General features: G+C 46.4%; 1 protein-coding gene across 2 annotated transcripts in view; it reads left to right on the top strand.

Annotated features, from left to right (window-relative positions):
• The first annotated feature begins 606 nt into the window (after positions 1-606).
• The window catches only part of TINAGL1 (tubulointerstitial nephritis antigen like 1), a 30,859-nt gene continuing 19,237 nt past the window's right edge, over positions 607-12,228 (top strand). The window contains exons 1-3 of one of the 2 annotated variants that reach the window (XM_039329763.1): positions 607-818; positions 5,208-5,541; positions 9,402-9,465. In XM_039329763.1, the coding sequence (XP_039185697.1) occupies positions 5,241-5,541; positions 9,402-9,465 (365 nt within the window). In that variant the 5' untranslated portion in view covers positions 607-818; positions 5,208-5,240. Of the gene's footprint in view, positions 819-2,857; positions 3,007-5,207; positions 5,542-9,401; positions 9,466-12,228 lie in introns of those variants that run through there. The other variant, XM_039329772.1, reaches the window with a different exon arrangement.

Genomic DNA, 12,228 nt, shown 5'->3' with positions numbered 1-12,228 from the left:
CTCCAACATGGAAGTTTTTAAGAAGAGACTGGACAGCCATTTGTCTGAAATGTGATAGGGTTTCCTGCCTGAGCAGGGGGTTGGACTAGATGACCTCCAAGGCCCCTTCAAACTCTACTATTACTGCTGCTACTGCTGCTGTTCTTCTTCTTCTTCTTCTTCTTCTTCTTCTTCTTCTTCTTCTTCTTCTTCTTCTTCTTCTTCTTCTTCATCATCATCATCATAGCTGTCAGCCAGATGTTGTTGTTGTTGTTGTTGTTGTTGTTGTTGTTGTTGTTGTTGTTGTTGTTATTATTATTATTATTATTATTATTATTATTATTATTGCCATTGGGGAGGTTCACGCGATGCTCCTTCCACTTGTAGAACGTCCACAAGATACGCAGGGACTATAAAAACCGTTGCGGTCGCCATCCTGACTTTTGTGACCGTCTCCTCAGCAGCAGCTTAACGCAGCTGCAGCGGTTTCCAGGAGGAGCCGAAGTTGCAGAGCGGCTGCTTCGAGCGGCTTGCAGCGGGCGAGGCTGGCCCCGAGCCGCCCTCCGGCAGGAGCCTCGGATTCGTCCACTGGATCCCAGGAGCGAGCCCAGTCAGCCTGCCTATCCGCCCGCCAGCCCTACCTGACTCCCTCGCTCGGGGCTCCGGAGTAGGCAGGAAGGGAGGGCCCGAGGGAGGGGAGGTGGGCTGGGAGTCCCCGGCTCCATATAAGGACGAGGGCCGGGACGGCGAGGGGAGAGGGACGCGCGCCTGCGACGCCTGACTTTGGCCCGAGCAGAGGCGGAGAGACCGGCCGCTCCGTTTGCGCAAAGGCGCGCCAGGTAGAAGCGTTTCCGCGGGGCAAAATTCTCTCTCTCTCTCTTTCCCTCCCTCCCTCCTTCCCTCTTCCCACTTCACTTTCTTTCCTTGTCGCCTTCTCCACCTGGCTTCCTCTGAGGCTTACAGGCAGGTTAGGGTCGGGGGGCCGGGGATGATGGGCAATGCAGTCCCAGGAGCCGGGAGGAAGAGGAAGGCAGGGCGCCCCAGATTTTGGGTGGGGGTGGCACCCGCTGATGCTCCCCGCTTCGAAAGGTGAGAAGGACATCGCCCTCCCAGAGATGTCAAGTCGTCTTTTGGGTCGGCATCTTCTTACCCACTTCCCAATCCAAAAGGAGAACTCCTTTGCAAGGAGAGCGGTGTTAATTTACCTGGGAAGAGGGGGAAAAAAAAGAACCGAGGCGTGTCTGACAGCACCGTTTCCCCCCCCCCCCAGATACATTTTATTAAAAGGCACAAACTTTTAGGAACTGCCCCTCGCAGAGGCATCTGGTGAAGCGAGCAGAGAGCCGATGCGTTTTTTAATAAAATGAGGAAAGGTGCTTCCATTGCAAAGTTTTCTGATTGGGACTCCCCCACCCCCAAAGCTGAAATCTCTGTTCCTTCCTGAGCTTTGAAGGTGTGGTCTCTTGGCTGGAGTCAAGCATGCCTAACCACGCCACTTTAAAGAAACAAAACAGCCCCCCCCCCAAAAAAAAACTACTTTTGCTTTTTTTTCCCCCTGCCATATGCCAAGCTTGGGGAATATGAACTGTTTGGGTTTTTTTTTTTTTTTTTTTTGAGATAGCTGCACGCCTTGTGTGAACTCCAGCAATTTGGATGGTTCGGGTGATTCTCCTTCCAGAAAATGGGTTAATTCAGAAAGCAGGTGAAGGGCAGTGTGTGAACACAGCCCTGGTGTTTGATCAAGCGGCACTGGCTTAAGTGGGCACAGCAGGTGATTAAAATGCAGAACAGGCAAGAAAGAATGCAGTGCTACTTCTTGCCAGCGCAATATTGGAAAAGGCGTTTCTACAAGAATAAAAATGAGAGGTTATTGGAACTCTCTGAGCTTGCTTGCTTTCTTGCAGACGTTTCATTATACCCAAACTAGGTAGTGGATGATGTTACATAGTTTGGGTAACCAAACATCTGCAAGCTCAGAGAGTTGCAATAACCTCTCATTTCAACCTTGAGCAACACATATTCTCCATTATTGATTAAAAATGCCTCGTGCATTTCTTTAAGACTCAGGAGTACTGAAATAAAAGGATGGATTGATTGAGCAGTCCACTAATCAGCCCTAGATGATGATGGACTTGATTTTTATCCCCTTTCTGCCAGAGGAAGCTTGTCAAGCTCTAAAAAAAAAAAAAAGGTTAGGAAAACCATTTTGGAAAGAATACCTTTACCTTTCTCCCAAGGTGACAGACGTGGCATGCAAAGCATTTTAGAAGGGCATTGCTCCATTTTATAGACAATTTTCCCAGTGCTATTCTGAAGCTTCAGAATTTTATTATTATTGTTATTATTTTAAAAAATCCATATTAGTTAAGCATTCAAGTAGAGTTGTACTCTGAGCACTGAGACTGATTGGCACGTATTCAGCTTAGAACGTGCGGCTGAGGTTTGCGTTTGGGTGGCTGTCCAGGCATGGATTTCCTTCATCCGGTGTAACTGGGTGGGGCGGCAACAGACCTTTTGACTAGATGGTCACTAACGCAGCTTTTACAACTCTACAAACCGTCCTTGGGTTACCAGAGGGATCTGGGATCTAGTAGATTAGGAATGTCTTCTGGGATCGTTGCATACCCCTGGCGCCCCTGTCCAAAGGCTTCTGAAATGAGATGAAAGAAAGAAGCTTGGACACACCTCTGAAGCTAGAGAGACCCCACAGTTCACACAGCTGTTCAGGGCAGATAAGGCACATGTGTGTAAAAGCAAGCCTGCCTTGGACTTTGCTGGAAGAGGTCAGGGAGCAAAGTTAATCAAAAATGAAACTCGAAGCTCAGTGGGACAGCCTCGCATCCCGGAAGACCGAGTGAAAGGTGCACGGGAAAAGACAGAGGAAATTCCTTCCTTGGCTTTTGACCTCCGGCTCCTTCCTTTGGAGTTGGTGGCCAGCGCTGCTGCTGCTGCTGCTGCTTTTGGAAATGATGATCTGCTGCATTGCTGCAGGCTGAGATCATCCAAAAGATCTTCATTCCTGGAGAGGTGAAGGTTTGGGAGAGTTGCAATAAGCTTCCAAAGGGCGGGAGAGGTTTCCCTGGCAAAGGGGTGGAGATGGTGGCACATGATGTCCGAAGCAGGGAACAGAGCAGGGATTTTAAGGCCCCAATTTTCTTCTGTAGGAACCCCCCCCCTTGCGGGTTTATTTGGGAGTTCTAGGTTTGTATTTTCCCCCTTTTTGATTAGTTCACACGCACAAGAGAAAAAACTTCCAGAGAAGAAGCTATATATGTGTAGTGTTAGCGTCTAGCTCCCTGGGAAGAAAAAGTGAAAACCATTTGACATTGGCTGGGTTTCCACAACTTGACAGACCAGGTGAAAACAGGATTGAGTAGTCTGGGGCTCAGGGTGTTGTGAGACCCCTGGCCTTATTTCAGCATGTTGTGTGAAGCAGATCATCTTTGGCTCGTAGAGCAGATAAATGAGCTGGATAACCTCTAGGCGTCCCTCAATCATAGTCCTGGTATAGTTGAAGAAGATATTGTAGCATCCTGGGATTCTTCTCATCCCCACTTAGCAAAGAATCAGAGTTGGGGCCTGCCCACTTAGTATTGGCAGGACAATAGGAGCAGAGGGTCCAACCCCCAACCCATCTCTGCCTTTAAGTTTACCTGAAATAATTCACCACAGACTGACTGCTCGGTTGAGCTTTGGACCAGCCAAAGTGGGAAAATGTCACTTGTGAAGTGCAGCAAGGAAAGATGTGGATGTGGCTGTGGCAATGTGGACATGGGGTGGCCCTTAACCAAATCTCCTTTGCAGACTAAAGTGAGAAACTGAAGGAGCCTAAGAGTCATGGAATTAACTTGCTTCTGAGTCTCCACTGATGTGGGATGGTTATCCTTTCCCCTCCCAATTCAAGTGAGCTCTTTCAGGTCGAGAGTTCAAACTTTTTGCTTGCTTTTCTCCATTCTGGGTGGCCATGTAAACAGGACAATGTCCCGGACACAATCTTTGCTCCTGAGAGCTGGCTAGGAAGGCTGTGCTCAGGAGACACGGTGGGGCCAGCAATAGACATGACAATGTAACAGAAATTATTTAGGCCAGATTTGGAATTTTATAGGTAAAACACTCACAAACACTTACCCATGCTAAGGTGCTACAAAAGGGCAGGACAAGCGACTCCAAGAGGGACTTGAAGAATATTTGGAAAGAAGCAAAGTTATTCTTGACCTCAACTCCTGGTGTCTTCATGCGCTGTTGGGAAACTCCCAGTCAGGCAAAGAGGAGGGATCAAACAGGGAGTTAGTCTTGAGTTGTTGCATAGCAGCAAGAGGCTTAGGATTGATACCCCCTAAGTTCCATGGGTCCTTATCTGTTTATTCCCAAGACAGGGCAAGTAATCTGGAGTGATTCATATTATAGTTGGGTACAATAAAGCTGAACCCTTCAGATTTGGATCTGGGTGCTTGTTTCTGACATGGACACCTTCATGTAGTTTTGATGACTGTAGTACACAAGGGATGGGCTAGTGCTATCTTCCAGGTACTTAGTTCCCCTATTATCCTGGGATTTCTAATTCAAGTGAAAACCAGGGGTAGAGGAAAGAGGAAATGGCCTTGAGGGACAGGAGGAAAAATCACTACCAAGACATTGTCCAGATAAAAGAAACCTGAGTTTGAACAGGAATGTAACCTAAGGAAGCACCTCACACAAGACCCTTCCTAATTCTCACAAAAATAAAGGGGAAGGGAGGGGAAAGCACGTTCAGACAGAAAGATTCTGTTCCTATAGTTTTACAGCAAAAGTAGTTCTGACCTGCATGATAGTGAATTTCTAGTCCAGTGTTTCCCAAACTTGACCATTTTAAGGCATGTTCTAGTCTGATCTATCTTGAAGGATTTACCTCAGGTTGTATGTGATTATAGTTAGCAAAATTCCTAGCTTAGGAAAATGTTCGGTCTCTGATGACCCAGTTTTGTTGTTAGTTGCAAAGTCGTGTCCGACCCATCGTGGCCCCATGGACAATGTTCCTCTAGGCCTTCCTTTCCTCTACCATCTCCTGGACTCCATTTAAGCTCACGCCTGTTGCTTCAGGAAAAATCAATGTTTCTCCTAGTGCTTTCCAGCATACCGATGGTGCAATTCATCTCCTTCCAATGGGAGTCTGTTCTTAGCAGACCGGGCTAGGTGGAAAGGAGACGTTGTGCTATGTGATTCCAGATGTATTTGTCTCCTCTCTCCAGAACCTCTGAGATTCAGTCGCTCAGAAGGACACCATGAAAAGCTGGATTCTTCTGTGCACCTTGCTGTTCCTGGGCGAGACTCTTCCTGCCCGGGTGCATCGTACGCGGAGGGAACTGGCACCCGGATTGCACGAACAGGGGATACGGGATGCAGAAGGCTCGTACTGTGGCCGGCAGGATGCGTGTTGTCGCGGGAGGGATGATGCCTGCACCATCCCCTACTTTGATACCCTTTGCTACTGTGACCTCTTCTGCAACCGAACCATCTCTGACTGTTGCCCTGATTTTTGGGAATACTGTTTGGGCATTCAACCACCGTATTCACAGCAGAAAGGTAAGCCGTGGATCTGAAGTTACATCTGATTTGAAGGACTTGCAGGAAATGCCTGCTGAATTAGAATCAGGGCTGGTTTAGGCCAACTGAGCCCAGCCCAACAATGGCGCCCTTTGGCCCTTCCATTGGTTAACTGACCAGATGCTAAGATTCATTCAGTAAGGATGTGCTTAGGATACCAAGAGAAAGGGGCACCATAGATTTCCCCCCCAGTTATCATGCCTTTATTTCTTTCACTGGGTGGGGAGGAGGAGGAGGAGGAGGAGGAGGAGGAAGAAGAAGAAGACTGTGGGGTCTTTGGTGTTCCCTGACCCTGGCTGTTTTGTTGCAGACGTTTCATTACCCAACTAGGTAACATCATCAGTGCTAGAAGGGAGTGGGGTTTGCTCTCTGTTTATATATAACAGATTTGCTCTTTCAGTGTGGTTTTCTTCTTGGTAGTGTCTACCAAGAAGAAACTTGGAAAGCACCAAGAATTCCACAATTTCACTTCAAAATACTTTTCGCCCTCTGTGTGTGTGTGTACTTTTTTTTAGAAGTTTTCTTTTTGCCTTTTTGTTTTCTTTTGGCTTTTTTTAAGGGTCCATAGTGGTTTTTTCCCCCCCTGCGATAGTAATATAGCAATATAGCTTTGTATTTATTTATTATTTCAACTTTTAAGGCCTCGTACTTGGGAACAATTCTAGGTGGCTCACTAAGGATTGAAAATAAATAACACATCCGTTAAAAGACAATGAGAGAAACTGACGTGTGGGGGGGGGGAAAGGGCATCGCAACTATTATTTAATTGATACGTAATATGACAGACTGGTCACTCGTTTTTGTTTAAGAAGTGTTAACCGCTAGGATTTTAAACCTTCATAAATACATTTTAAAAACTCAGCAGTGTGAATGTATGGTCGTATTGTTGCTTGTTGAAATCCATAGGGGTTTCCAACCCGCCCACATTTCAGAGGTCATTCCTGGGTTTATGAAACAGCCTTTCAAGCAGTCCTGCCATGGATACAGTCACTTCTCTGCAGCAGCCTCATCTCCTGCCTTGGCCCCCAATAAGGAAAATGTGATTTTCTTCCTTCAGTACAATAGCTGCCTTTTCTCTGGACCTCTTATGGAGAGGCTGGAAGAGATGCCCTCAGCAATCTGCCTTTTCTCTAAACCCAGGATATTAACCCAAACGCTGCTTTGAGCCACCGTCTGGGTTGTTTTTATGGAGCTGGGATTCAGAAAAGGAGGAAGAGGTAGGGCAAAAAGCAGAATTCTATACAGGTACCATCTTTTCCATCCAAGCTGCATTCTTGTTAGAATGCACTGAGGACCAAAATTGTTGCGGGCGATATCCTGACTCCTTAAACCGCTTAGAGAGGGCTGTAAAGCATTGTGAAGTGATATATAAGTCTAAGTCAGTGGTTCTCAAGCTTTTTAATGCCGCGACCCCCAACCGGTCGTAAGTCGAGGACTACTCAACTGGTGCAGCACCGTTTGCAGAATGGGACTTTTGGCGGGCTCAGCAGGGCAGAGACAGCCGGACAGCAGGGCTTTTAGAAGCTACATTCTGGACAATTCCTATTGGCTTTTGAAAGCCAATAGAATTAGACTCTATTCAAGAGAGTCTATTCTATTGGCTTTCGAAAGCCAATAGAATAAAAGGGAGTAGCACAGCTAAGGAAAAGGGGGAAAAAATGGCGGACTGAGTTGTTTGGCAACCCCCGTCAAATGGTCGTTTGACCCCAAATGGGGTCCCGACCCACAGGTTGAGAACCACTGGTCTAAGTGCTATTGCTATCAAACAACAACATCTGTTTAGCCCAGGCCTTTGGGAAGCACTCAGTAGGTGGATAAAAAAGCCTGATCCAATCTAAACATCTGACTGACTTTGCGACAAACCATAATAAGTTATTAGGTAAAGAAATCCCGCAGGTAAAGAAATGCCTGTCTGGTCTACCACTGCCTTTCTGAGAGCTTTAATCCCAAAAGCTATGCCAGGGACTTTTAAAATTAAATTGGATTTGAATATTCTCTGATTGACAGGTCTCCTGTTCCATGCAGCTGAGGGCTCAACGCAACTTTTCACGTTTTCAAGACTCAACATTTAACTTTCAAAATGGGTTCTGGGCAGAAGTCTTGGATAAAATCAAACTTTCCCCTCTTCAGACCCATTTCCACCCAACCTTGTTGAATAATGGTGGGGGTTTAAATACAGTTTAACTTCTACAAGTTTCCACCACCCTTTGGAGAGGTTAAAAGCCAGGCATTTGTCTGATCCATGTATATTTATAAGGGAGTGGGGTCCTGAAACTATAAGTAATTGTGCAGATGAAAAAGGGAGTGGGAGAGAGCAACTGCAGGGCACATATTTGTGAATGTATTGTGTTCTCTTGCACGTGTAAAAACACAACAGTTCTTTAACTGCCTGCAAATAAAACAACAAAACATTTCCAGGGAAGATGTTACGGGATTTGTAGCCTCTGATTTATTGAAAAGTACTCAAGCAAAACATAATAATGTTGTACGCTGTCTAGAATCACTTTCCATGAGATGCGGACGTATAAATTTGATTAATAAAATAAAGTGCACAGTAAAAGTAATTGCACCTTTCTTTTTTCCACTCCTCAAATGAGAAACTGATGCTCAGCCTTGTCAACCTCAGTTGTCCTCTCTCTTCCTCTCTTCTCTCTCTCTCTCCTGTACCATATTCTTAAAAGTTCAAGCTGCGTGGTTGTAATTCTAAAGGTTTTGGCGCTGCTCCATCTCACCTCTCATCTCTTTTGCAGGCTTTCCCAACCTGGCTCCTTCCAGATGTGTTTGCAACCCCTGGAATGTCCAGGGCCTGTGGGTGGGAATCCTGGGAGGGATAGCTCAAAGAGGGTCTGGAGGCTGCCACCTGGGCAAATACCATTCTAAGGAACAGTGCATTCCAGACGCAGAGGGGAGAGATTGCCTGCCAAAGGCGAACGTCTCCAATCTCTTATTTGCCCTGAATGAAAGATCACCCCATAAGCCAGGTGTTCTGCAAGCTATCGTATCATAGGCCTTCAGGACAAACTGTGGTGGCCTCACTTGCATTGTGACGTCATGGCAAAAGTCATCCAGTTGGTGTAATCTGCATTCCAGCTGATGTCAACAACATGATACATGCCATTTGTGCCATTACATCAGTGGTTCTCAACCTTTTTAACGCCGTGACCCCCAACCGGTCGTAAGTCGAGGACTACTCAACCGGTTGTAAGTCGAGGACTACTCAACGGTTGTAAGTCGAGGACTACTCGTGCAGCACCATTTGCAGAATGGGACTTTTGGCGGGCTTAGCAAGGCAGAGACAGCCTGGACAATTCCTATTGGCTTTTGAAAGCCAATCGAATTAGACTCTATTCAAGAGAGTCTATTCTATTGGCTTTCAAAAGCCAATAGAATAAAAGGGAGTAGCACAGCTAAGGAAAAGGGGGGGGGGGGAAATGGCGGACTGCGTTGTTTGGCGACCCCCGTGAAATGGGTGTTCGACCCCAAATGGGGTCCCGACCCACAGGTTGAGAACCACTGCATTACATGATGCATGTGATGCCACTGGCTTTTCCTCTTTTCACACACCCGTGATTTTGGTTAATCACAAAACAAGGTCTTTGCCGCCACTTCAAAAATGTAATCTAAATCAGGGTGTCCAGCCCTGACAACTTTAAGACTTGTGGGCTCCAACCCCTAGTACACCCTAGCCAGCATGGCTGACTGGGGGATTCTGGGAGTTGAAGTCCATAAGTCTTAACGTTGCGAAGGTTGGACACTCCTGATCTAAACGCTGAGCCATCTTACAATACATAGAGCTCTGTAGACTAACCCTTTTTGTTCTGGCATTTTTTCTCCCCCAGACTGCATTCGCAATGGTGTCAAGTTCCACCCTGGAGCAACTTACCGGGATAATTGCAACCTCTGGTAAGACTTGGGTTTTGGGATCTCAGTCTATTTCTTCTATCAGTTTTGCTCTGTCATATAGGATGCTGCACCTGTGGTAAATACACACTGGTTGCCAAGTGCTGAATTTTGATCAGTGAGTGCAGAGTCACTGTGATGGTTGTAAGCACAACAACTGGTTGTAAGTCACTTTTTCCAGTGCTGTTGTAACTTTGGATGGTTGCTAAACAAATGGAACTAAGTCAAGGATTACCTGTAGTCTCACAAGAGCCAAAAAAAAAAAAAAGGAGCCAGACTCTCACAATACACCAGAAGAAAAGCTGCAGTGCTTCCTTGGAAACATAGAAAGGGACTCCTTGTGGTTAAAACTTCAAATGCTCTGGATCAGGGCCAGCTCTGGAGGTGTTTGGGGTCCCCCAGGTCAAAGAAAATGGCAAAAATGGTTAGAAAGTCATCATTTAAATCGGGGAGGGGGGGATCTTGGCAACTTTAAGACTTGTGGAATTCAGCTCCCAGAATTAGCCAGCTAGCATGGATGTTAAGAATGGGAACATTTAAATCAGAGGTGTCCAACCTTGGTGACTTTAAGACTTGTGGAGTACAACTCCCAGCCAGTATAAAATTCTCGGAGCTGAAGTCCACCTTTTCTTAAAGTCGCCAAGGTTGGACATCCCTGATTTAAATGTCCCCATTCCTAATCCCCTATCATGCCTCAGGGTTATGTGATGCTGGATGCTCTGGAAAATTTAACATAGTAGCTTCCCACCTCTCAGTCAAATAAGGGTTGAGGAGATGTGACAAATCTGGTTTATCCTACAAGGACTTTTCTCAGCCCAACATTTGTTCAGGGAAACCAGGTTCTAACCTTGGGCTTGTTGTGGGTTAATGGATCGATATGCGGTCCCAAGATTCTAATCTGAATCCCTTCCAGAGGTATTGGACTACACCACCATTCAGGGACTCTGCTGGCTGAAGAATAATGGGCGTTGTAACTCAATACACCTGGAAAATACTGTGTGTAGCAAGGACAGTCCTATCAAAATCGGGGCGATGCCCGTGAGTTTGAAGTGCTGCAGAGTTGCCAGTCTCTACAGAATAGATCTGGAAGTTGTGCTCTGAGAATTCCCCACCAACTCTTAAGGGTGGGGATTCTGGGTATTGTAGTTCCCCAGTATTTTTTTAAAAAAAGACAAAATGAAGGCAGGGCGCATCGCCTCGTCTCTTTTTCCATTCTTTTCATTCTCCCGTTTCTCCAACTCTCATCCCACCCTTGTTTCCACTGCCTTCCCCCTCCAAAATGAGCTTAGAGGTCCTATAAAAGGAATGAAGGCCAAGAGGCCAATGGCTGCCTTCAGGGTCTAGGGCAGGGTGTTCTTCCAAGTAGGGCTTGTGGGTCTGTTTATGATTGGGGACAAAGGGGAGAAACTTTGGAATGGAGAGGAATTTGAACTATGTGCGTTTCCAAGTGCCCGGGGGCTCCTGTCTACTCTGAGCCACACGGATACACGGAACAAAACTGGGCATGTCAGCCTTGAAACTGGAGTTTTAGCTGCGATCCTTCTCGTTCCCACCGGCTGCCTTCACACAACCTGCTCATTACTGTTCCTGGAGGAACCAGTTTCTGGGTTTAGCCAACATGCTGATCCCTAAGCTAAGGAACAGCCAGGATTCACAGTCCCACTGAGCCGCATTTAAAAAAAACATACACACAAAAAAAACCAATCCAAGTGAAAACTAACTAGGTTTCAGAAACTGAATCACAGCTAGATTATTCACTGCCCCAGTTCAGAGAGTTGTGCGAAGGCAACCGTAGACTAAAGTGGATGCAATGGAAACAGCAATCTTACTTTCTCAACAATCACTTCCGAAAAGGTGGGATGATTCTTTCAAAATTCACTCTACAATGCCTTGGTAAGGCCACACTTGGAATACTGCATCCAGTTTTGGTCACCACGATGTAAAAAAGATGTTGAGACTCTAGAAAGAGTACAGAGAAGAGCAACAAAGATGATTAGGGGACTGGAGGCTAAAACATATAAGGAACGGTTGCTAGAATTGGGTATGTCTAGTTTAACGAAGAGAAGGACAAGGGGGGACATGATAGCAGTATTCCAATATCCAGGGGCTGCCATAAAGAAGAGGGAATTAAGCTATTTTCCAAAGCACCTGAAGGCAGGACAAGAAGCAACGGGTGGAAACTAATCAAGGAGAGAAGCAACCAAGAACTAAGGAGAAACTTCCTGACAGTGAGAACAATTAATCAGTGGAACAGCTTGCCTCCAGAAGCAGTAAATGCTCCAACACTGGAAGTTTTTAAGAAGAGACTGGACAGCCATTTGTCCGAAATGGTTTAGGGTTTCCTGCCCGAGCAGGGGGTTGGACTAGATGACCTCCAAGGTCCCTTCCAACTTTACTACTATTACTATTACTAAAATGACGGGAGACAATTCCTTGCTGGTTCAGTTTGAGGCTGTCCTTAGAAGCAGGTGTCAGGAGGGTTCGGATCTGCAAGTCAGAAGCTCAGCCAGCCAGCTGGCCCAGCTGGACGGCCTCTTGATCCTGAGAAGCACCTTCAGAAAGTCTGGTTTCCAGCTGGCCTTTTCTTAAAGGACTTCCCATCTTGGGTTGCTTCCAGAAACGGGCCTCTCCAAGCACCATCACTCAAAAATGTATGAGCTGCTTTTGCTAAGGCAGCCCATAAAAGGAGAAATGTTTGCTGTCACTGGAGGGTTAGGGAGAGGGGGGGGGGATTTTTGGACCGAAAGAAAATGCCAGGCATTGCAC

This window comes from Crotalus tigris, unplaced genomic scaffold (genome assembly GCF_016545835.1).
Source record: "Crotalus tigris isolate CLP2741 ecotype Arizona unplaced genomic scaffold, ASM1654583v1 scf7180000017614.5298720, whole genome shotgun sequence".
NCBI classification, from domain to species: domain Eukaryota; kingdom Metazoa; phylum Chordata; class Lepidosauria; order Squamata; family Viperidae; genus Crotalus; species Crotalus tigris.
The sequence above is the reverse complement of the archived record's forward strand: the minus strand, read 5'-3'. Positions and strand labels throughout refer to the sequence as shown.